At 34.8% G+C, this 22,241-nt stretch overlaps 1 protein-coding gene across 12 annotated transcripts in view; it reads left to right on the top strand.

Moving 5' to 3' along the window:
• Positions 1 to 22,241, top strand: part of KCNMA1 (potassium calcium-activated channel subfamily M alpha 1) — a 479,530-nt gene that overhangs the window by 299,390 nt on the left and 157,899 nt on the right. For all 12 annotated transcript variants that reach the window (XM_074155313.1, XM_074155312.1, XM_074155311.1 and 9 more), the window contains 3 exons: positions 15,113 to 15,188; positions 19,294 to 19,369; positions 20,608 to 20,778. In XM_074155313.1, coding sequence (XP_074011414.1) covers positions 15,113 to 15,188; positions 19,294 to 19,369; positions 20,608 to 20,778 — 323 coding nt within the window. The remainder of the gene's footprint in view (positions 1 to 15,112; positions 15,189 to 19,293; positions 19,370 to 20,607; positions 20,779 to 22,241) is intronic.

Genomic DNA, 22,241 nt, shown 5'->3' with positions numbered 1-22,241 from the left:
ATGTAACTAACCTGCACGCTTCCCTGAATGGTAATATGAGAGATAAGATTAATTTTATTTATTTAACTAGTTGTTTCTTATGTTTAAAAGCCAGCTGAAAGATCAGTGGAAAGAAATAATAATTCATATTTTGGCTCCAAGACAGTATGTTAACTTGTACAGTACCGTGTAGGCATTCAATCTCTTTATTGTACATTATCCAGTAGTTTTTCCCCTTGTGTCTTCTTTCACTGATTTCTTGGTAACTGGTTTTGGTTTTTTTTTTCTTAATACATAGAATTATGGTTTTGGACTGCAGGATATTTATACCATCTGGAAGAGTTTCATACAATATTGACTTAAGCCAAGAAAACACTTTTTGCCACTTGTTTTATATCAATTTTTTGGAATGTCTAAGGTTGTCTAGTACTTCTGTATGTATAGTGTCCATGATTACATTATGCAGGGCTTATTCTTGGTTCACTGCTGACCCCCAGACATTTAGCATTCATTAACCTTGTGATCATCTTCAGCAGTGTTTCGTATCATACTATCTCAAAATTCTAAATAATAAAATAAAAATAGAAACAGCAAAGACAATCCAGTCCATAAATGGAAGGACGTTTCTCTGCATCACAAAAGCGTCTCTGAAGTTATCAACTCCTCCATAACTACTTGCACTGCAGTGATGTACCTGATGGATTGCCAGGAGATCTTTCCAATAAAGCTAATGATGCTCTGAGGGCAGGATTTGCTTGCTTTTTATTAAGTGCGTGGTTTTGGATCTTTCTGCTGCTTTTTCCAGTTTCTTCTGTTCAGGGAACTTTTTAATATGGAGCAGTGTTAGCTACTACTAAACTCTGGAGTGCACTTTTTTGATTCAGGCATTTAGTTTCTAATTCTTATTGAAAAAATCAGTACCTTGTGTTTGCAAATTTTATATAGGCTTATGTTAGTTACAAAACATTTTTCTTTAAATCTATCTACTGGTATTACTTCTCTGATTTGATATGTATAAAGGGATATGAAACCAAAGAATTAGAATTTTCTTGGTATTTCAGGTTCCAACTATCTAAGCTTATCTTGTCTTCAAAATTGTACCAGCAATTTTATAAGTGGGCTTACTTATGAAATCTCCCTAGTTGCTACTTCAGGTCAAAAGATGAAATACTGGAAAAGCAGCCTTTGTGACTTTATTGGCTCTTTTGTTTATTGCTGGTAAAAATATATCAGGTGGCAGATAAAGATGAAAAATAGCATAATGTATCTTTTAATTTAAAAATAGTATTTAAGCTTAGAAAAATATGGTTTTCTATATAAGTAGAACTTCTAATATATAATTTTTTTTTTTCTGAAGCCATTTTCTAGTTTCAGTTATAAGTGATTTATACAGGAAAATTATTTTGCCTTCTTTTTAAATCAGCTTCTATAAAGTTAGGCTGATGGAAGTGTGCTGTATAGGGGCAGGTGTAGCACACAGCATTTTGTTCAGCATTATCCTGTAAGGAGTGCTGTTTTTATTAAAAATTGTAATATTGTAGCATCACTGTGGAAGCCGAAAGGAATCGGCCATTTACTATCTTAAGTGTCAAGTTCAATTTCAAGAGGTTTAATCAAGAGGTGAGTGCTGTAGTCCCTCATAAGCAAAGATGAGTGAGAGCAAAATGGTTTCATTTCCTGCATTATGAGATTTCCAAGGTACTCAAAACTCTCCAGTGGTTATTTCTGCATTCTCACCTAGTTACTCTGCTGCGCAGTATAAATTATCGATCATCTTTATTGTCTTCCTAATTGCTGGTTATGTTTTTCTTTGTTCAACCCCTTACTGTGTGGAACATTTTCCTTCAGAGCTGTGTGAGTGATTGTGTACAGGTGTGCTCATGCTGTGCTACAGAGATACGCTGGTTCCTTTCCAGTCACTGTACATCCAGCAGTTAATGCCAGTCTCACTCATCCACACTGCAGCCCCTTGATCGTTCAAGGATGTAATGCTTCTTCAGTCTTGTGACAGAATAATAATCCCAGTGGGATAAATATGAAATCCTAATATGATTTGAATGCCTTTCACAACCTTTGTATTCTTTTTTCAAAATCCAGCCTTTGCAACACTTTCCTATTCAACCTCCAACATCATAGAGTCATAGAATTGTTTAGGTTGGAAAAGACCTTTAAGATGGTAGAGTCCAACTGTTAACTTACTATTGCCAAGTCCACTACTAAACCACGTCCCTCAGCACAACATATACATGTCTTTTAAAGACCTCCAGGGATCGTGAGTCAACCACTTCCCTGGGCAGCCTGTTCCAGTGCTTGACAACCCTTTTGGTGAAGAAATTTTCCCTTATATCCAATCTAAACCTCCCCTGGCACTACTTGAGGCCATTTCCTCTTTCTTACCAACGTTCTGTTACGTAAAGACTGCTCTAGGTAATAGATATGATATTATTTAGAAGTTAACTTTTTAATTTTGTTAAACTCCCTGAGAATTTGCTTCTCAGCAGGCAGATCACAGTTAGATTTTTTTGTCTGATATGAATTTTGAGAGAGGAGTTTTGATTGCTACTGCCTTTACTGGATTTATTCTTGATTCAGTCTTAGTGATGAATTGACACTTGCAGTTCTCAGACTTTGTGTTTAAACATGATACAGTACTGAATAGGTGAAGACTACTTTTTATTACTGGCATGGGGTGAAATAAGGGATATTGATAGGTGGTGTGTAGAGCTACATGACAGCTACATTTCTAAAAAGCAGTTAAAACACCATAATCTTTGATTTCTATGAAATTTTATGCCTAAATTCTTAATCTAACAGCTGGTATGCAATATTGTTGTTATTACAATATAAATTTTAAACCATGTGCAAGGAATCATTCTCTACACTGAGTAAAAGTGTCTTCTCTGGACATTTTAGGAAGTTGGCACCCATCTGGTCAAAAAAATGATTTATTTTTTTTAATTGCACTTGTATAATAATCAGATATAGAATTTCGCGGTGTACCATTTTAATAACCCATTTTTTTGTAATTAATATATCTGTATGTATCTGCTCATATCTATTCTTTAAATATTTTCTTTGTGCAATTCAAAGACTGAAGAAGGTTCAGTGGCTAGGATGCATTATATCATACCAGTTGATTAGAACTGAAATATTTGACTCCTTTTCAAGTCGTCTTTCATAGTATGCTCATTGTTTCTTTGGCAGTTATGGCCCGTGCCTTGTGACTCACAGGAGCAAAGACAGGCAGAAGTGCAAGTCTTTTTTTAAACCAACGTCCTGCAGCATGAGTCAGGCTTTAGATCTGGCCTTTGTCCTTCCTTTGCCTTTGTTCTTATCGTTTGTCCTGCCCCACGGTTATAGCCTCTCAGAATAGCTTATTCCTGATTTTAGTGCAATTCGTTCCTGCTGAATGCCAGGGAAAATTATACAGGATGCTAACTTGTCATTCTTCAGGAAGTGAAACTATTTTATATTGAATTGTAATGGACACTTTAAAAAACAAATCCCAAATTTCCAATCTTCGGTGCCACCTCTTTGCAAGGTTGTCTTGCTCAGGTATAACCTCTTATTTCAAGAGTCATCTTGATTTTAATAGCATCATCAGTGAAGTATCCAAATAATTTATTCTCTGAAAACTAAAGAATTAAAATAGACACATTTTGCATCCTTTTTGAATATGGACTTTAGTGTCTAGAAAGGATTACACAACTGTAAGATAAAAAATAGAAAAATGAGAAATGAATAAATTCTTTTTCTCCCTAGCTCTTTTTTCTGTGAGGTTAACCATGAATATTGTTTATCCTTCCCTTCGTGCTTTCAGCCTTTCTTTAAAAATGGCACCATCAGTTTGGGGCACAGCACTTCCTTTATAAAATATAATGCTTACAAGATAATACACTCTGATTTTATGTAAAGATCTACTATTTATTCACTACCGGGTATTTCTCTGCTTGTCTTATGGAACATGACATAGTCATTGCCTGAAGTGGTATAAAGCAGCAAAGTTAGTGTTTACGTATATAGTGATTCTGGTTTTGTTATTGCTAGTGCCAAGCTTTCTGAAAATGGCTTAGTATCTTAAGACTGTGAGACTCTGAGATAAAAAAAATACGTAATGCAACTACATGCGTTTCTTCAGGAACAATTTACAAATTCGGATTGTAAATTTACCTTCTGAATCATTTAGTGAGATTAATGAGAAGTAAGTGCTTGGAAAAATGGAAATTAGATTGCTCTGGTTTTGTCATAACCCATAGGCAATGCTACAAAGCTGTACCAAAAAGCAGTTGTTGGCCAACTTGTATGGTTTTTGTATTCAAACACAAGAGGTTATTTTTTTTTTTTCTATGAATAATACTTTTGCCCTTTTTGAAATAGGGCCAATGAAAAATTTAAGGGCCATTTCATGTAGAACAATGGCTTTTACACTGTAAAAAAGTTTAGTTTCAGAAATAGCAACCTGAAAGAGAGGTAAGATAACACGTGAAACATTCTGTGTTGCCTTACTGGGAAATAAATTAAAAAGTAATTTTCAAGGAGAGAATGATCACTGGATATAACAAAGTTGTTTTTCTCTGCAGCAGGTTTCTCCTTGGCATGTTTCCTTGTTTCATGTTTTTTTCTAGATTGTGCTTTTGGGCACAACTGTAAGCAGACAATATCCTACAAAAGCACAGCGAATCAGTCATCCCTGTCTAGCCTGTGCTTTAGAGGACAATAATTTGATACCTGCTTCTACCCAATACATTGGTTGTCTGTGCCAAAGACCTGCCCTTCCCTTACCCTCTTTCAAGATGTTATAGCAAGCACCTAGTTCCTGCATAGCCAAAGGTAAAGCGGAGCTGAGCTGCTAAGAAGTCTTGCTTTCTTCTCCTGCATGTTTGAGATTATCACATTTGGATGGACTTTGAAAACAAGTTGTCATTTAATAGTAGCAATGCCTCCATACGTACATCAATCCATTTTTATGCGAATTCAGGAAGGATCATGGAATGATATGCTCCAAGGATACACTCATGTTGAAAATATGGAAAACTTCAGTTATAACATACTTTAAATATCTTAGGTTTGTTGAAGGTACAATAGGTTTTAACAAGTCATCCTAGAGCTCTTTAGAACAGAATGAATGTTGATTAGTTTGGAGTAAATACTTCAGAGCAGACTGCACACATCTCCAGTGTTTCTCATAACACAGAATTTTAGGAGTTTTAAGGACTGTCAACTGTCATTCACAGGGGTAGGAAAAAGAACAGAAACACTGGAAATGGTGCCATTTTCCTAATGACATCATCTCCATCTGCTTAATTGGACTTTAGACTTTCACTCAAATGCTCATCTGTGCTAGATGATAGGATATCTAAAAGGTAGTTTTCTTGACAATTGAAAAAATAATTTAGCCTACAGAGAACAATATTCTGTAATCTAATTTTACATCAAATATGAAAAATTTGGCCAAGTAGTAGGTAGGAAATGTAGGTGGTAGAGAACTGTACTCTCATTGATAGCAGTAAGCTGTCTTGCACAATCAGATTGTAGAACAAAATGCTAAAAAACATTCAACTGGAAAGCAGAAACTTCTGCACAAAAAAGTAAAACAAACATCTTTGTGTGACTCTGTGATCCAGAATAGTGCTTCTCAGCACAATATGTCATTATCCTGCTGTTGCTGCAATTTAGATTCATATTTTTAACTTGTGCAACAGGTTTATTTTAGATTAATTTCCAGGTTTTTTTAATGTTTTCAGATTTAGATGTATGCAACGAATTTAGTGGTGCACTGACAGAAAAAGGAAGAAAATTGATAAAAATCTGGCTACACTAGGGAGCTGAGAGAGTAAAAGGAATACTGTCAAATTACTAAAAGCAAAATGTAGGTTATGTAAACTAAACAGCTTGGCTCTTGCTATTTATTACTTGGGTACTGTTTTCCTTTAGAGCTGTTCCAGGTTTGCAAGGTAAATGAATTCTACACCCAAACATTTGCTATACTAAGTACAAAGTACACTAATGATAGGTTTAAAACTAGATGATAATAAGATCATAATATTATTCAAGACAAAATATAAAAAGAAAGAAAAATAGTATGCCTTACATGGTAAAAAGTAAGTAGGACAGTATTTTTGTTGAGCTGTATAACATTTTATTAGTAACACGGATAAGTACTACCTTGTTCAAATTGCTCCGTTTTGAGAGTAATGATTCAAATGCTCACAGATACATTATATATATGTCTGCATGCATATGTATAGAATCAAAACATATTCCTACTAGACTCAGTGCAACTATTGTGACCAGGGGGAACATGACCTGGTTGTTTCTAAGAACATAGTGTTAAGGTTACAATGTAAAGGAGTCATAAAAGTTGTTTGCTTCTGATTAACTCACTGCACATTACTTGAAATTTGAAATTTGTGTATGCTGTTTTGCCCGTTTCCATATTTGGCATTGTCACGCTTTAATAGCATTTCCAAGATGCTTTGAGATTCTGTACATTTCCTATAAGCACATGGTGCATTCTATTTTTGTGTGTGCTTTGCATTGTGCTCCAGATGGCATTGATATATTTTTGGCATATATATCTTTGTGGATCCTCTGGGGACAAAAAAAAAAAGGAATAATAAGCATATTCCTCGAAATAAAGAAAGCTTTTCAAGATGAAGCTTGTATATTTTCCTCAAAGCAGGAAACTTGACTAAGCATCTCATATATCATGGAAGGTAGTATCTCACATTTACATTTTATTTTAAAGATTTTTTTCTAATTGATATGGTAACTGACTGAACAAAAATCCAGGTTTGTGTATATTCCCAGAGAAAGTCTGCTTGAGAGAACTAATGCACCTTATTCGTTGTGCTCTTGCTTGATGTCTAAATTGTTTGGGTTTTCTTCCTTCAGTAATATAGCTGTCATTAACGGGGATTAGATGCAGGGTTGTCGTGTGTTTGGGTTTTTTTTATTTCATCTGGGATAAATCCTGTAAGAGTTAGCTGATTACGCGACCTCTGCCTTCTGCATACTAGCTATAATCGGAAGACAGATGTGTTAAGTTGCCTAAAAAAAGTAATACACAGTAAACAATTCCCTTTATGTACATGAACTACAACTATATTCTTTACGAGAGTACTTGTTCATTCCAAGTGAACAGCATCACGTTTGTGGGTTTTGGATCGATGGGTGTGGTTCTCTGGTGTATCTGAAAGAAGCTTATGTGGTAATATCCGGATAGAAGATGGCTTTTAAGCTCTAATACATCATGGATCAGAGGAGCATCTGCACTGCCTGCCTGCTTCTGTGATTTGTTTCGTCCATCCTGTTTGTGATACTCTTAGTGTGTTTTGGGAGGCTGAGTTTTGTGTTTGAATTAATTCTGTTTGTTTCATGCTAACAGAAATGAACTAGATTATACTGAGTTATCTTTTGGTAACAACATGTAAAGGTGAACTTTGCATTATCCTGTCTCTGGTTAAATAAATCTGCTTCCAAAGAGAAGTTCTGTTAGAGAAAGAACACTGAGCTGTCTCTCCGTGATGATACTGAATTAGCAAAAAGAAGGGTAAATATATGACTATATTCGCTGTTAGTGGATGCTGTGACTGAAGACTGGACCACAAAACTTTAGGTGCAGTGCTCCTGAAGCTGAAGATACGTAGTCATGATTCCCAGCAAGATTTTAGTCTACCACAACCCTTCTGGGGGCACGCGTACAGAAACTTACAGAAGTCCTAGAAGGCGTAAAAAATCTCTTGGAGAATTGTTCCAAAATGGATATCGCGTCAAAGCTGGACATAATATCCCTGAAAAGGAAGAACAACGTACTTTTCGAAACTCCTTGGTGTCTTGTTATAGGGTCGGCTCATACTGGGGTAAGGTCCAACTCAAAACTTTTTGTTCAGAACTGTAGTTTGTGATTCTGTCTCTGGTGCTAGTGTTGTTATTTTCTAAAAAGATATTATATTTAATTTTTCAACTTCAAAATAATGCTACAGGATTTCAGTTGCTTTATAGGAAAAATCTCCACTACCTCATCAAAGGGGGTCAGTATTCTCCTATAATCAAGTATTCCAGTCTTTATTGAAGGATGGAACGTAATAATCTGCAATGGTGGAGTTACTAAGAAATTATTTTTAAAACTGCTGTCATTATTTTAACAGGTGTAAAAGTAAGTTAAAGAAATGTGCAAGCAGAGAGATTTATTAACATGTCTTTGATACAGCATTGTTTGAAAACAATTACTATACAAGCTAAGTAGATTCTGAACTTGCTGCAGTTTTGCTGTCCTGGTTCATAGGGTATCGATTTTTTTCATGCTGTGGGCTATATTCCCTGCTTGTTCACTTGCATAACAGGTGCAGGGAGGCACATCAAAGTATTTTGGCTGTGATGCTTCCAAGGAATGGCAGATTCTTTTCCTCCCATGCTATTTCTTCTTGTCTTGTTCTTTGAGCTTTCGTTTTTAAACCTATCTACAGGGAGTGGAATCTCAGGTTGCTTTGCTGTGTTGTGTGAAGGCGTTCAGGATAAGATTATTTTGTATCCTATAAATTACCCCTCCATTATATGCATCTCAGAAAAGGTTCTGATTTCCTAAATATGGATTCTGTTTTTTTCAGTCTTCAGTAAACCATATGGTCTTAATCAAATATAGGGTAGAAGTAGCCATTCATAGGTTTTATGAAGATATCATTCTGATGAATGCTTGAATGGTTTGTCAGGAGTAGAAATCATATACAGAATCTCTGTGGACTGAATCCTTACACCAAGATTTTGGATGTGCTATTGACAGGAAAAGCAACATATACCAATAAGAAAGGGATTATGTATCTTATTGATGAGAAATAATGTGATGATTGATGGTGTTCTGCTAGATTGACCTCTCATGTTGAATGAACAAATATCCCAATTCCTGTTTCTATTTTTCAGAATCTCATTAAAGAAAAATAGGTTTAGTTGTTGTGATTTCCTCCTCTTCCTCTTTACAGATTTAAAATTGTAAATTTCCTTTTTTGGGGGGTTTGTAACCTATGGGTAATCCTGATTGCTGCTGTATATTAATCCAGTGGAAAGCATCAGTTCGGCCAAGAGACTGCAAAACTGTCTCACAGGAAAATACCATATTTCAGCACCTTTAAGACTGTAAAGTCAAATACAGCTTGAAATAATGTAGTTTGTTTTGCTGTAAGCTTTATAGAGAAAATAATTTTCTACTGTAATTGGATTGCTACTGGCACATAGTTTATTGGTCATGTTTATATTGCTATTCTGGTATAAAGCATCCATTTTCCTGGGTCCTTAGTAAAGAGTCAGAAAGCGGTAGCTGGAGAGTATTTGCACCTCACCTCACCGAACTGAATGAGTATGTAGTGACTCCTGCTGTATTCTAGATCTAGCCCAGTATTTCAACATAGCATATCATTTCTTCTTGTGCAGGTCATTGATTGCTGTAATATTTAAGACTGATTTTAATTTTTTGAGGCGTATTTGGCCTCTTTTGGTGACTCTTCAAAATTGGCCTGAAAGATGTGGATGTGTCAGTTCTTCATATCTAAATTCAGCGTATAGAATTTCAGGAGGTAGGCATTTGATCTCTGAGAGTCAGGAGGGGTTGTTGGGGTTGGTATTTTATTTTATTTTTTTACAAATTCGAGTTTGAACACTCAGTATCTGAAATAAAATTGCATGTTATCTAGGAAATTACCTAGTAGAAACAATAGAACATATTACATATGTATTTTACCTTTTCAGTGTACTTTGAAAATGGTCTGTTAGCTGTACAGGCAACGCGTAGCTAAAGAATATTTTCACAGTAAGAAAATAATCCTGTGGTATACTTGGAGGTTTATTTGAGTTGTCATACCTACAGCTCAAATTATTGTACTAAAGGCAGAAACTATTGACTAAAATTCTTTGTCTCATATTATTGAAGGAATCTGGTTTGATAGTCATAAATTTTTTAACTGGTCTGGAAATCTATGAATCTCTTGCCTTTATCCTGGGCATTGCAGCTCAGAGAACCTCCAGCTCAGAAGCATACTTTAGTCATCTGTTTAGAAGCAGAAGACTGACAAACTGAAGAGGCCCTTCATTTTATCTGTTTATTTTTTCTGTGATTAGAGAGATTTTCTAGGTAAATTAAATCTTTCGATACTTATTTTTGTATAAATTTTAGTGTAGAAGATTATATCCTATTCCAGTCAGATCCCATAAGAAGATTCTAATATAAAACCTCTTCCCAAGAAAAAGGTGCGTCACATGATTGAGACAACACACAAGTACCTCCTAAGCATTCCATTCAGCAGTTTGCTCAATTAACTTTAGCTGTCAGGATCCAATTAAATGTGCAAAATTAGAAGAGACTTTACTGTAATATATAATAAATTTACTCTATCGCAACTATTGATTATATCATTTAAATGTAAAACAGTTTTGTAGTTATTTACTATATATTGCTATATTTACTGTTATAAAAGAAATTATGCTTCTCCACATGTATAAAATACTTTCCCAAAGATTGCTAAGGAAAGAGAGATGTACACAATTGTCTAAGTAGCTGAGACAGTTTTGGGAAAATGGGCATTTTTGTTAGTGCTCCTATTATAGAATTTTACTTACTATTCTTGATGCATAAACAAACATGAAAAATTTCTCTTCTTGGCAAGTTGGTGGGCCTGAAAGAGATAACATCTTAGTTGTGAGTCAAGTTTGATTTGAAAAAGGTGAGAGAACACAGCATGGGACATTGTGCTACTGATTACATGTGATTAGTTTTCAGACAGGCTATTGTTTTACAGTCACTTTGTCAATGATTACTCTTGAGTTAGACCCATCAAAATCTTTTCTATTTAACTTGCTTTAATTTGAATCGTGTGTGGATTCATAGTAAGTTACCTACTGAATAATTTAGGCCATTTTTAGTTTGACAAGTCTCATTGCAACATGGTTGTTGCTGTGAGGATTACTGTGTCATCAGTTTACAGATGCATGTATGATTGCATACACACTTTCGCGTGTCAGTAATACCAGCAGCAGAATGAAATGCTGTGGGGACTTTTCCTCTGGGAATTATTCAGTTGATTCATCATCCCCTTGCTAAGTTCAAGGTGATAAAAGTAATCATACATTTGGGGGCAAACTCATTTCATCTGAGTTTTATGCTTACAGTTTATTCTTAGCAGCAGCTTTTTGTGGTCTATTTGAAGAATAAGGCTGAAACTTCTGAATTAGCTGCAGTCTTTCAAAATGCACATAATCTACTAGAAGGTCAAGCAGTCGATGCTGTTAAATATTTTAGAGTGCCAAACACATTCATTCAAAACCAACACTCTTTCACAGCCAAGCGTTAGAAAGAACTATTCGAGAATGGGAATCATAGAATCATAGAATGGCTAGAGTTGGAAGGGATCTTAAAGATCATCTAGTTCCAACTCCCCTGCCATGGGCAGGGACACCTCCCACTAGAGCAGGTTGCTCAAAGCCCCATCCAGCCTGGCCTTAAACACTTCCAGGGATGGGGCATCCACAGCTTCTCCGGGCAACCTGTTCCAGTGTCTCACCACCCGCACAGTAAAGAATTTCCTCCTAATATCTAATCTAAATCTCTTTTCTTCCAATTTAAAACTGTTACCCCTTGTCCTGTCAAGGAAGTCCCCCTTTTTCCCTTGTTTCCCTTCAGCTAATATTACTGGATGTTTCCAGTGGACCATGCAAAGTCTTCACGTGGTATAACCTACTGGGGAGGTATGGACACTGTTACATTGTACAGCCTAATTTCTCCCTACTGTGTAGAGTTGTTTTGGTTGACCAGCTCTTTGTGATAATAGTGTTATGGGGGTAAACACTGCAGGCATAGTGGGTTTCACTGAACTAATCAATGCTTGGATGCTAAGCCCCCAAGAGCAAGAATATTGCTTATTTTCCTACTTTAAACAGGCTTCTTCCCTGCTCAACTATAAGCCTTTTAGCCCTATTTGCAAACTGTCTGCCCTTCTCACCGTGGTTTATGCTAAGAATGCTACTCCCAGTCTCTGCCTGTTTCCTCCTGAGCCACGTTCTCCTTGACTCTGATATCAGTCAATGTCAAATGGATTTCAAAGCCCTCAGTTGGCTAAATTTTCTACTGAAGGGGATTATAAAGCTCAGAAGTGAACCAGTAGTTTCATTACTAAATCCAGTACCCTAACACTCTATCCCACCGAGGCAGATTGTACTCCTTGTTCAGCACCTGTTCAGGAGCAGTGGACTAGCAGGGCAAACGGAAGTGTTTTCCTATAATACTCATTCTGCTGATGAAATTTATGTGAGATTATGTCTTTACATAGCTGGAAAGAATATTAAATTCCGTTATATTGGAGGTCCTTTGAAGCAAAACTGAGAATATAATTTTAATGGGCATTGAAAATATTTGAAATACATAATTTTTATAGGCTTCAAAGGTGTATTGTCATGAAGGATTTTCCTAGTCTCTATTTCCTGTATATGTTGATTTACCAGAGGACTTTTTTGGACTAATACAGAATATGTTTTATAATAAATACAAAAATTCAATATTTTTAACATGACTGATGTTTCTGCAAAAGCTAATTGAATATAAACACATTGTCTATAAAATATGAAGAGGTCATCATACAGAATCACGGTAGTTTGTCTATGAAATTTTCAGTATCTCATCTAGAGAATCTGCCTTTTTTTAGTGCTTTTTGGTAGGGCTTCATAAAGCTTATGCCTATCGAGATTCTTATTAAATACCACTTTCTTGCTAGGATGATGAAATGCACAGATTATTTGCAAGACAGGAAGTACAGAAAATCATATAAAATGACGTGTGTATAGGAACCAAATAACAGAACTGTTTGGGTCTTGAAAAGAGTAGAATAATGAAGTGTTTGCCATCATGATAAGGAAAGCTATTATTTACATTTCATTTTTGGTATTCATATTTGAACCACACAAAGCTTGTGATACACTGTGGTTTCTGAAGTTCAAAATTTGACCCTTTCTGTGTCAGGATTCCTTTAGCTATAAAATACAGGCCCACAAGTAATGTCCTTAACAAGATACAGAGGTTACAAGGTGATTGTAACCTTTTAAAATTACCAACCTGTTTAATTTGTGGTTCAGGTAAACTGTTCAAGCAAACTCTCCACTTTTTTTTTAATTTTTTTTTTTTTTTTACTTTTAAATTCTGTTCTTTGAAGGGAATTCTTTAAAATAGTGAAGGCTGTAGCAAATGTAGAACATAATCCATTATGATTTTCTTCTTCCACAAAAAATACACTGAAGCCATAGTCTTTGTGTTCTATCATTTGATATCTCAACTAAAATACATCTTCAAGCATTTTAAGAGTTTGGAGATAGAGATTTTATTTTATTGCTAATTTTGGTGTTTCTCAGGCTTCTTTTTGAAACATTGCAATGGGTAACTTGACCATCTTGTTAGCTGCAGATGCAATGCAAAGTGTTTGAAAGGAAGGATTTTTCTCCTGCTATCCATTTTTCAAAAAAGTTCCTAGGGAGTTGAGTGAGGGAGATAGCTGGCTGAACAAAGCTGAGGAAGTTTAGGGTAGCTATGGAAGGTCCTCTCCATCCCAGCCACATCTCTTTGGATAGAAGTAGCAACTGTGGGAGCTACTGTGAGTGGAGCAGGGGGACATATCTCTCCGTTTCAGCACTATGATCCAAAGTGATCATCCTCTAATTGCAAATGGATCTGAAGTTTAGAATTATTAAGCGTCATTTTATTGCTTTTCATCTAGGTCTCCAAATCCAGTTTTCAAGTTGTAATTTATCTTCAGATTTCCCAACTGCCAGTAATTAAAAAGCAACTTTGTATCCATGTAATACACAGACAGGAGTAATTTTCTACTTTAAGGCTACTTATGAGCCTTAACGAGTAAAAGTTTTATTTAACAACTTCGCAAGAATGCTGCAAGTAAAGCCATGATTTAAACACATCTCACCACATGCATCTTTGCTCTTGAGGGGAATGTCTCGACTACACTGAGATAGTGAAGGTTGTGACAATGTTTATATGTTTGTCAAGACCAGTCTTTCCTTAAGTTTCTGGAAATAAAAAGTAGTTTATAGCACTGGAGGTGGGTAAAATAAATATCAATAAAGAGGAAGTAGGAGAAGAAGCAGTTCTGGACCTAACTGTAGCAGTTGCAATACCATGTTACACAACTTTTATGTAACTCCTGGCTGTACTGTCTAATAAAAGTTATCCTCAAAGCCTTATTTTAATTTTTATAAGCTGTGCATGTGTATAATACATAATGTACTTTTATTCATATGCCAAAGATCTGCAGCCAAATTATTTACTATCAGCATCAGTCTCTTTTAATAATTTAAGCCCTTAATCTTCTATAGTATTTTCTCTTGCACACACTCTGTGTCTATGTTGCTGGCTTTGCAGTTGACTGGGAATTGCTATTCATGTGACGATTGCAACCCAAAAATGCTATTTCTTTACAAAAGTAGTTACTTCTTTAATAGTCAAAAGTGTGATCTATTCCTATAGTTATAGTCTGATGGAAAGAATTATAGTACATTTGTCATTTTTAGGAGAGAATGTATCGTTCCTCTGTTCTCCTTCTTGAGTTTTTGGAAATTTGAGTGGAGATAAGGAGCATTATAACCATAAAAGGTTTTACGTCATTAAGGTTTATCAATTTAATCAGGCATATACACCATCTACTTTATCCAGGTTATCAGATCTCTTGCCCATAATCTCTTATTTTTCACTAAGCAATGTGGGAGCTTGGGGGACAGAGGAGTTTCAGACCCGTATGTGTCTTTGACAACCTGGAAGAGAAGGACACGTGCACTAGAACTACCAACAGAACATCAGGAAGGTTTTTTTCCCTCAAGCTTTCAGGCTATATGTCTCCTCCCATGGCTCCCCGCATAAACTAAGGTTTTCTGGGAGGATACTTCAACTATTAAGGAAATAAGTTTAAAACAATTTGAAAAACACCTGGTAAGGATCTTGGAACCCTTAAATATGGAAGAACATTTCAAAGGTATTTGACATTTTGTATGCTACCTATGTTGATTTCATTGATCGCTGTCATTGTAAGTGAAATGTTGTTATAATTTGAATTATTCTTTACTAGAGCTTTTTTATTTTTCTTTACTGCAGGTTTAAGATTTTTAAGAGCTCTTAGACTGATACAGTTTTCAGAAATTTTGCAGTTTCTGAATATCCTTAAAACAAGGTAAGACCTTTTCTTACATACTGAGTTAGTCGCGTTGGTGACAGAACATAAATGGCTTAGGTTTGTGGTCATAGTAATATATTATTTTCTTTTCTGAAAAAAACCCACTTGTTATGTGTTTTTTAAACCTTTTTCTGCTGATGAATGGTTTATCAGTGTCAGCCTCTTTTGACGTGATCAGTAGAAGATTTTACTTGATGTGTTGTTATATTTGAAATATCTGAGCAAGACTGAGTGCTTATAAATTAAAAGCAGAATGAGTTAGAGATCTGCACTGATAAAATATTGCTTCTTTCCATATAATGAGTCCGTATCATGGACTCACAATTCACTGAACAGAATACAGCTAAGTATTTTGAGACATAATCATTGTGGCTCTATTTCAGTTTTTTTGAACTGAGCATCCTTTTTCACATCAAAAACATATTAAAAATTAATTTTACACTCAGCTATCTTTATATTATGTTCATTGTAATTAGCATTTCTTTCAAAGAATATTTAAAATATTCCAAGTAACCTTCTGACTTTCACTGATTCTTCAGGCTATTAATACATGAAAGTTGTGCAGAAGCAGCACAACTTTAAACAAAAGATCACTTTGTTGAAGGCGGGAAAAAAAGGAACCTTCCCACGCTTCACAGTTGAAAACACATTGCCTTTCATTGTTCCCTAAAATGCCCCAGCTGAAGTATCGAACCCAGCTTCCAATAATTACTGTAAATTCAGTTTCATTCTGAAATCCTATGCTCTCTCCACCAGTTGATGATGCACATGTGAAGGCTTTGTATGCAAGTAACTCCATTTATTTGCTATGGTAATTAGTAATGATGGGGAAATGGATCCTTGAGATTTGTACACACTCATAGTAAACAGCTGTTTCTTCAACCCTTAACCTTGAAACTATTCTCTTTGCTGTAAATCTCTCACACTATCTGTCTTTAACCCTGTGACTGTAAGGAATCCATATATTTTTTTTTTTTTTCAAACAAAGAAATCAAAGAACCTGCAGTGAAATGCAGTCCAGTAGCTTAGCATGCTGCCAGTATGGTATAGGAGAGTAATTTGTGCAGGAGCTCAGAATATCCAATGAATTTGCATTTAACACACAGAACAACTTCACCCAAAGAAATGGCAGTCAATGGAAAAGCCCCATAAACTCAAAGCATTTTGCATAAAGGCTAAAAGCCCCTTCAGGAGTGGGTGGATTTGTAAAATTCCAGATCCACAAATGAAGGGATACTGCATTAATCACATTCAGTGTATTCAGAGCTGGCTTATTCAAGACTGACCTTGAAATTGTTCATTTAAATAGCATTTCTCTGGTGCAAAATTTACTCTTAGATTAGATATCATAATCTCTGTGATTGTTCATATGTATGTCCAAATATCTGTAAAACCCAAATATTGATTATTAGAAAGCCTGTAAAGCAGAGCTTCCTTGTATGATTGTTTTTGACTAGAGGCATTTTAGTGCCCTTGGCATTAATAACAAGTAACTACTGACAAGAAACTGCTAGGGTACAAATGGCACTGTATTTTTAGGTTTTTAGTTTTTAGGTTTTTAGTATTTGGTGCAGTTAGAGAAGAAATTCTGTCCTTTTCCTCTTTCCCCCACTAAAGAAAAAGATTTAGTCTAACTAGTAATTTTAAATTACTCCTGAAATTAGTGACTACAATGTGAGGATTAAAGGAACATATATTATTTACACAATAAGCAGAGGGACCATTCCAAATACTGGAATCCAAAGGAAGAAGCTAAACAATGCAGACATAGAGGCAGTGAGAAGACTAGCAAAGTAGTGTGGGAGTGCTAGATAATTATTAGATTATCTGAAAAATTATTAATTATATTTTAAAAGAACCAGTAAGGCAGGGCAAAACTTTGCTGCTGCATATTAAAAGACTGTACTCTGCCAAGGATCTATTTGTTTCCCTAATTTGAAATAAAATGTATTTTACTCAATATTCTTTGTTCCTGTGTTTTGTGAAATAGAATGAATTGTGTGGTGTTCAGCTGAAAATTTCTTTCCTTCACTTCACTGTTTTCTAATATTTTTCAACAAAACTACAGAGGCTTAGGCAGGGCTCACAGTGAGAGATTTTGCACAGATGTTGGAAAGAGCTTAAAGAGCAGGAAAATGTTTGTGACTAATCCTTCATCTATATTTAGATTCTGGCAGAAACACAGGAGTATTTCATAGAGGAGAGATAAGGTACAATGTTTAATAAATCTGCAAAAATAAAATGTACCAAACAAGTCATTTAAATAGTTATTTTTAATGACTGCTGTCATTTACTTGTATTATAGTAATATGTGGAGACCAACTGATACTTTATTGTATCAGGATCCCCTTCTGTTCTAAGTTCAGGTGAAGGATGATATTTAGCCTTTCATAATGGAGCTTTCCAAAGTAAACAAAATGATTTCTGTCATTTTGTTTAATCGGAACCTGTTGTTTAGGGTCATGTGCTATGACTGAACGTTATCACCAACAAAATATGAACCTTAATCGACCATACCTTAAGAAAGAGAGAAATAGGGAATACGTGTTGATGTAGGTGAAAGCTAATTAATTGCAAAACTGCTGGTGTCTTATTTTTGAGTGCAGTGTTCGTTACAATATCTGTCATGTTACCGGATTCTATTTCTTTCCTAGTAGCCACAGTTGCCCACTTCACTAACTGTAACTCTTAAAAATATTTTTAATGGAGCTGGTCCGGTTAATATTCCATGTTCATTTCTCAACTTTGTTTATTAAATGGTGCATTTTTATTATCCTTAAAGTAGTTATAAACAGAAATATTAATTAATTCTATTGCAAAACTACTACTACCAACACGGATAGTGATTTTTTCCCAGTTTTTATTCTTTTGGAATATATTGCTTCAGGAATAACAGTGATTTTGCAAAGGCATTATTCTTTCTTAGAAATACTTTCAAAAACAAGGGAGAGCTATTTCAAATACAGTTCCATGAATGGGTACAATTATTTAGATATGGTAATACATGGACTTCAGTTCCCTGTGTATTTATTGAATATCCTTCTTAGCTTTTAAAATGATAGTGATTTTTGTAAGAAGAGAGTGAGCATTTCTTCCATAAGCTTCTAAGCATGGTATTTTCCTGCTGAACTGAGGTCTTTGCTTCAAAGTAACTTCTGGCTACAACAGGGAACATACTACTCAGTGGGAATAAAAAGATTTTGCAGGGTTTGATGGACTCACATGTGGATGTGAAGCAAGAAATACAATAGCTCTGTATGAATTTCCACAAAGTCCACAGGAGTTCATGCAAGCAGAATAATATGGAAATTACTTAGGACTTTACACAGAAAGTGTGTACCTAAGTTATTTAATTTGGAAATCATAATTTTTTCACAAAAGCAGCGTGACATTTACAGATTGCAGTAGTTCATTAATTGTTTGCTTTAGCTGCAGGGAAATAGTTTTGCCCTGTACTCATGTATTCAAGTGTTAACACTTGGTGAGCATGCAACAAAAACATCCTTTGCTGTTAATTTTAAATCCTCCGTAGGTCTGGGGTCAAAAGCATAATGAATATAGAAGCAGCATACAAGCTAATGAAAAATGAAATAATTAAAGAAACATCAGTCAATTCTATGTGTAAGTGCAGTGTTCAGCAGCTAATGTCAAGCGCCTTTGCTCAGCTTAATCATTTGACCTGCGTGGATGCATCCTAGGGTAGTAGAATATTTACATGGAAATGATTGCTGAAGTGTATAGCAATGAAAAATGAGAAGGTGAGTGTACTGAGAGGCAACCAAATTATTTGTGAAAAAGCATTATTTCTTTCTATTGGTTTGATTATGAGTACAGATGTAGCTAAGGTTTTCATTTTTTTTTCTGCTCTTAAATGCGTTGGAAATTTTCTTTCAAGCTATCTAAATTGCGCAAATGTGAACTCTGCAAAGACAAAATAATACATATTTTGCATAGGCTTTTGATTAAGTATTTTTTTAGGGAACCTGCCCTCATCGGGCTTTTTCAGTCTAAAGTATGCCGTTGTATACAGGTACATATTAAAAATACATGGTAAATTCCAGTCTAAGTTCCTGTTTGTTGTTGGTTTTTTTTTTCTTTTCAGTAACTCCATCAAGCTAGTGAATCTGTGCTCTATATTTATCAGCACGTGGCTGACAGCAGCTGGGTTCATACATTTGGTAAGTATATTTGAAAATACTTCACTGACTTTTTCTCATGGATCGTATGCTCTGCGGGCTACTTTATTACCTGACATTGCCTTGCTGTGGGTAATACCTTAACATATCTATAGAATACAATAAAAAAAGACATCACAGCTTCCTGAATTTTAGGCTTCTACTCAAAACTAATTCTGAATAGTAAGTAATACATCATTAACCTCAGCAATAAAATACGAGACTCGAACTGATGCAACTTCTTGAATGATTACAATTTACCAGTAGGTGGCAATGTTTCCTAAATAACTACCAGAGTGCTTCCTGGGAGGGGTTGGCAGAGCTGAAATGGTACTAAGGTCCTGGGAAATCAATGGTTGTGCCAGAAAAAAGCAGTTCTGTATTTCCACGAGAATTAATGGGATTGGTAACATTCCGGGTAGAAATTTTTTCCAGATTATTTCCTTCTCTTATATTTTTAAATTTCACATTTTTTGGTGTAGCTTTCAGACACTGATAACATAGGGGGTTTGTAATAGATTTTTATTCCACACTTAACAATATCTGAAAAATGCAATATAGTTAGTACAGAAGTACATATGAGTTCATAAATGTGAATATACATGTGTATGGTAGGTATATATCAATTGTGTATTTTAAACATTTTGAATCAATAGCTTTTACTGTTTTGTTTGGTAACTATAATTAAATATGGTTAAGTATTTGTCCTTTAAGTACATTTTATGATCAATTTGAGGAAGATCTCAAGGTGCTAATAGTAGTAAGTTATTCAGGAATGATTTTGGGCTAATATTATAATGTAATGATATTGATGTTAGTCCAGAGCAATTTAATTGATTTCACTTGAACTACCTTGAGCTGCATCCAGTTCTATAAGATTAAATTCAGAATGTTTATCTTTTCGTTATACCAGATAGTAATTTAATTTTCACTCTTACCAAGATGCACCAAAATTTTGGATGTTTTCATTTATGATATACTTTGCATCCATAGATGACCACATTGTTACACTCTTTTAGGCAAATGTAGCATTTTTATCATACAAACATTACCCTTTCCTGGTTTTGAACCAAAACCAAAAAAGCTTTTTTTAATTACATCAGGAGGGAGGGAATGCTATTTTCTAGGGTATGCATTTTGGTGTTTTTTTATATGTCATATATCAGTAATATATCATAGCATATATCAGAATTTGTGGTACAACTCTATTAATTCATTATATGTTTTCTTGTACATTTTAGGTGGAGAACTCAGGGGATCCATGGGAAAATTTCCAAAATAATCAACCGCTAACATATTGGGAATGTGTTTATTTACTGATGGTTACAATGTCCACTGTTGGCTATGGAGATGTTTATGCAAAAACAACCCTTGGTCGCCTTTTCATGGTCTTCTTCATCCTTGGGGGATTGGTAAAACGTCTATTATTATTATTGTTGTTGTTATTATTATTATTAGTACTACTACTACTACAGCAGCTACCTTAATATTCGATCCTGTATATCTCAGTGCTGTGATTAGAGAAATAATATATCTGGTTTCATGAATTAAAATTAATTATAAAACTTTTAAATATGTTTAATACACACTTTTATTTTTTGTATAGATAAATATTTTGGCAGAGCTTGTCAAATTAGTCCACTTTAGTAGAGTCAGAATTTTTCTAATCTATTTAAACGAGTAATGCATGTGAATACATGAAGTGCCTTAATATTTCAACTTATAATGTTATTTGTAGTCCTTTACTTTTTAGTGACTGACTGTAGTGAATTTTTTTGAGGCTATTGATACTTAAAGGCACTTTGCGGTTTCAGATGTCCTACCCACCCTTCTGTGTTCCTTCCCAGAATTCCAACAAACACTGTGGCTTTGGACGGCCTTAAAGAGCAGCTTGCCTGATCCAGATGATGGCAAACCACATTCTCTTTAATGTCAAACATCCTTTCATGTCATGTAGCACAATTTTAACTCACAATTTATCACGTGGCCATAACCAGTATGCTTTTGTATCACCAAATTCTTGTGTTCTTTGTCCTGAATGTACATAGCACCAAAGTTACTAATACTTTCATCAACTTTTCTATTATTTATCAGTTAGTAATATTATAGAACCTGTTGCAATGTTATTCTCTAAAACATCAAGGTTTATTTTAATACTTAACACTGTGCAAGGTAAGTGTTTTATGGATGACTCACAATATATATTGTGCACATACATATGTATGTATATTGTTACTTTACTCTCATATATTGATTTCAGATATACATTCATCTTAAAGGTGATATGTATATAACTAATGTTATGAATGCCATATATGAGACACACAGATACATATATATGAGTATAGATATGAACATAAATAATATGCATTCCCATTTATGTTTATTTCCATATGAAGACAAAGACCATGTCAACTGGCAGTAGCTCTTTGAAGTATCCAGCCACAAGGAAGATGTTTGTTGGACAAAACATGGCAGAACAGTTTTTATTTTCTCCTCAAAACCTTTTTTTCTATCATGTGTTATTCCAATCCTTTTAAAAACATGAATTTTTGGAAAACTTTTTTTTTGGGAGTGGGGAGGGTGATATTTTTGTTTCTTGACAGGGGGAATAACCCCTGATTCCATCTTGTTTTTTGTCTTCTTTTGAATCCTAATCATGGGGGAAAAAAGACTGCCTTTTAAAATAGAGATGTAACAGTAATGATAATACTTGTTTTTGGTTTTTTCAGTGGAATTTGGATAGGTTTTTTCCCCTCCCTTCTTCAGGAAGAATTAGACATAACTGTATTTTATGATTAGATACAAGTTTGAGTTAATTTTGTTCTTGTTTTGTTTTGTGTGCCTATTTTTCCTCTTTTGACCATTTTCTTAA

Source organism: Numenius arquata, chromosome 10, assembly GCF_964106895.1.
Source record: "Numenius arquata chromosome 10, bNumArq3.hap1.1, whole genome shotgun sequence".
Taxonomy (NCBI): Eukaryota; Metazoa; Chordata; class Aves; order Charadriiformes; family Scolopacidae; genus Numenius; species Numenius arquata.
Note: the sequence above shows the minus strand (reverse complement) of the source record. Positions and strands in the feature narration are given on the sequence as shown.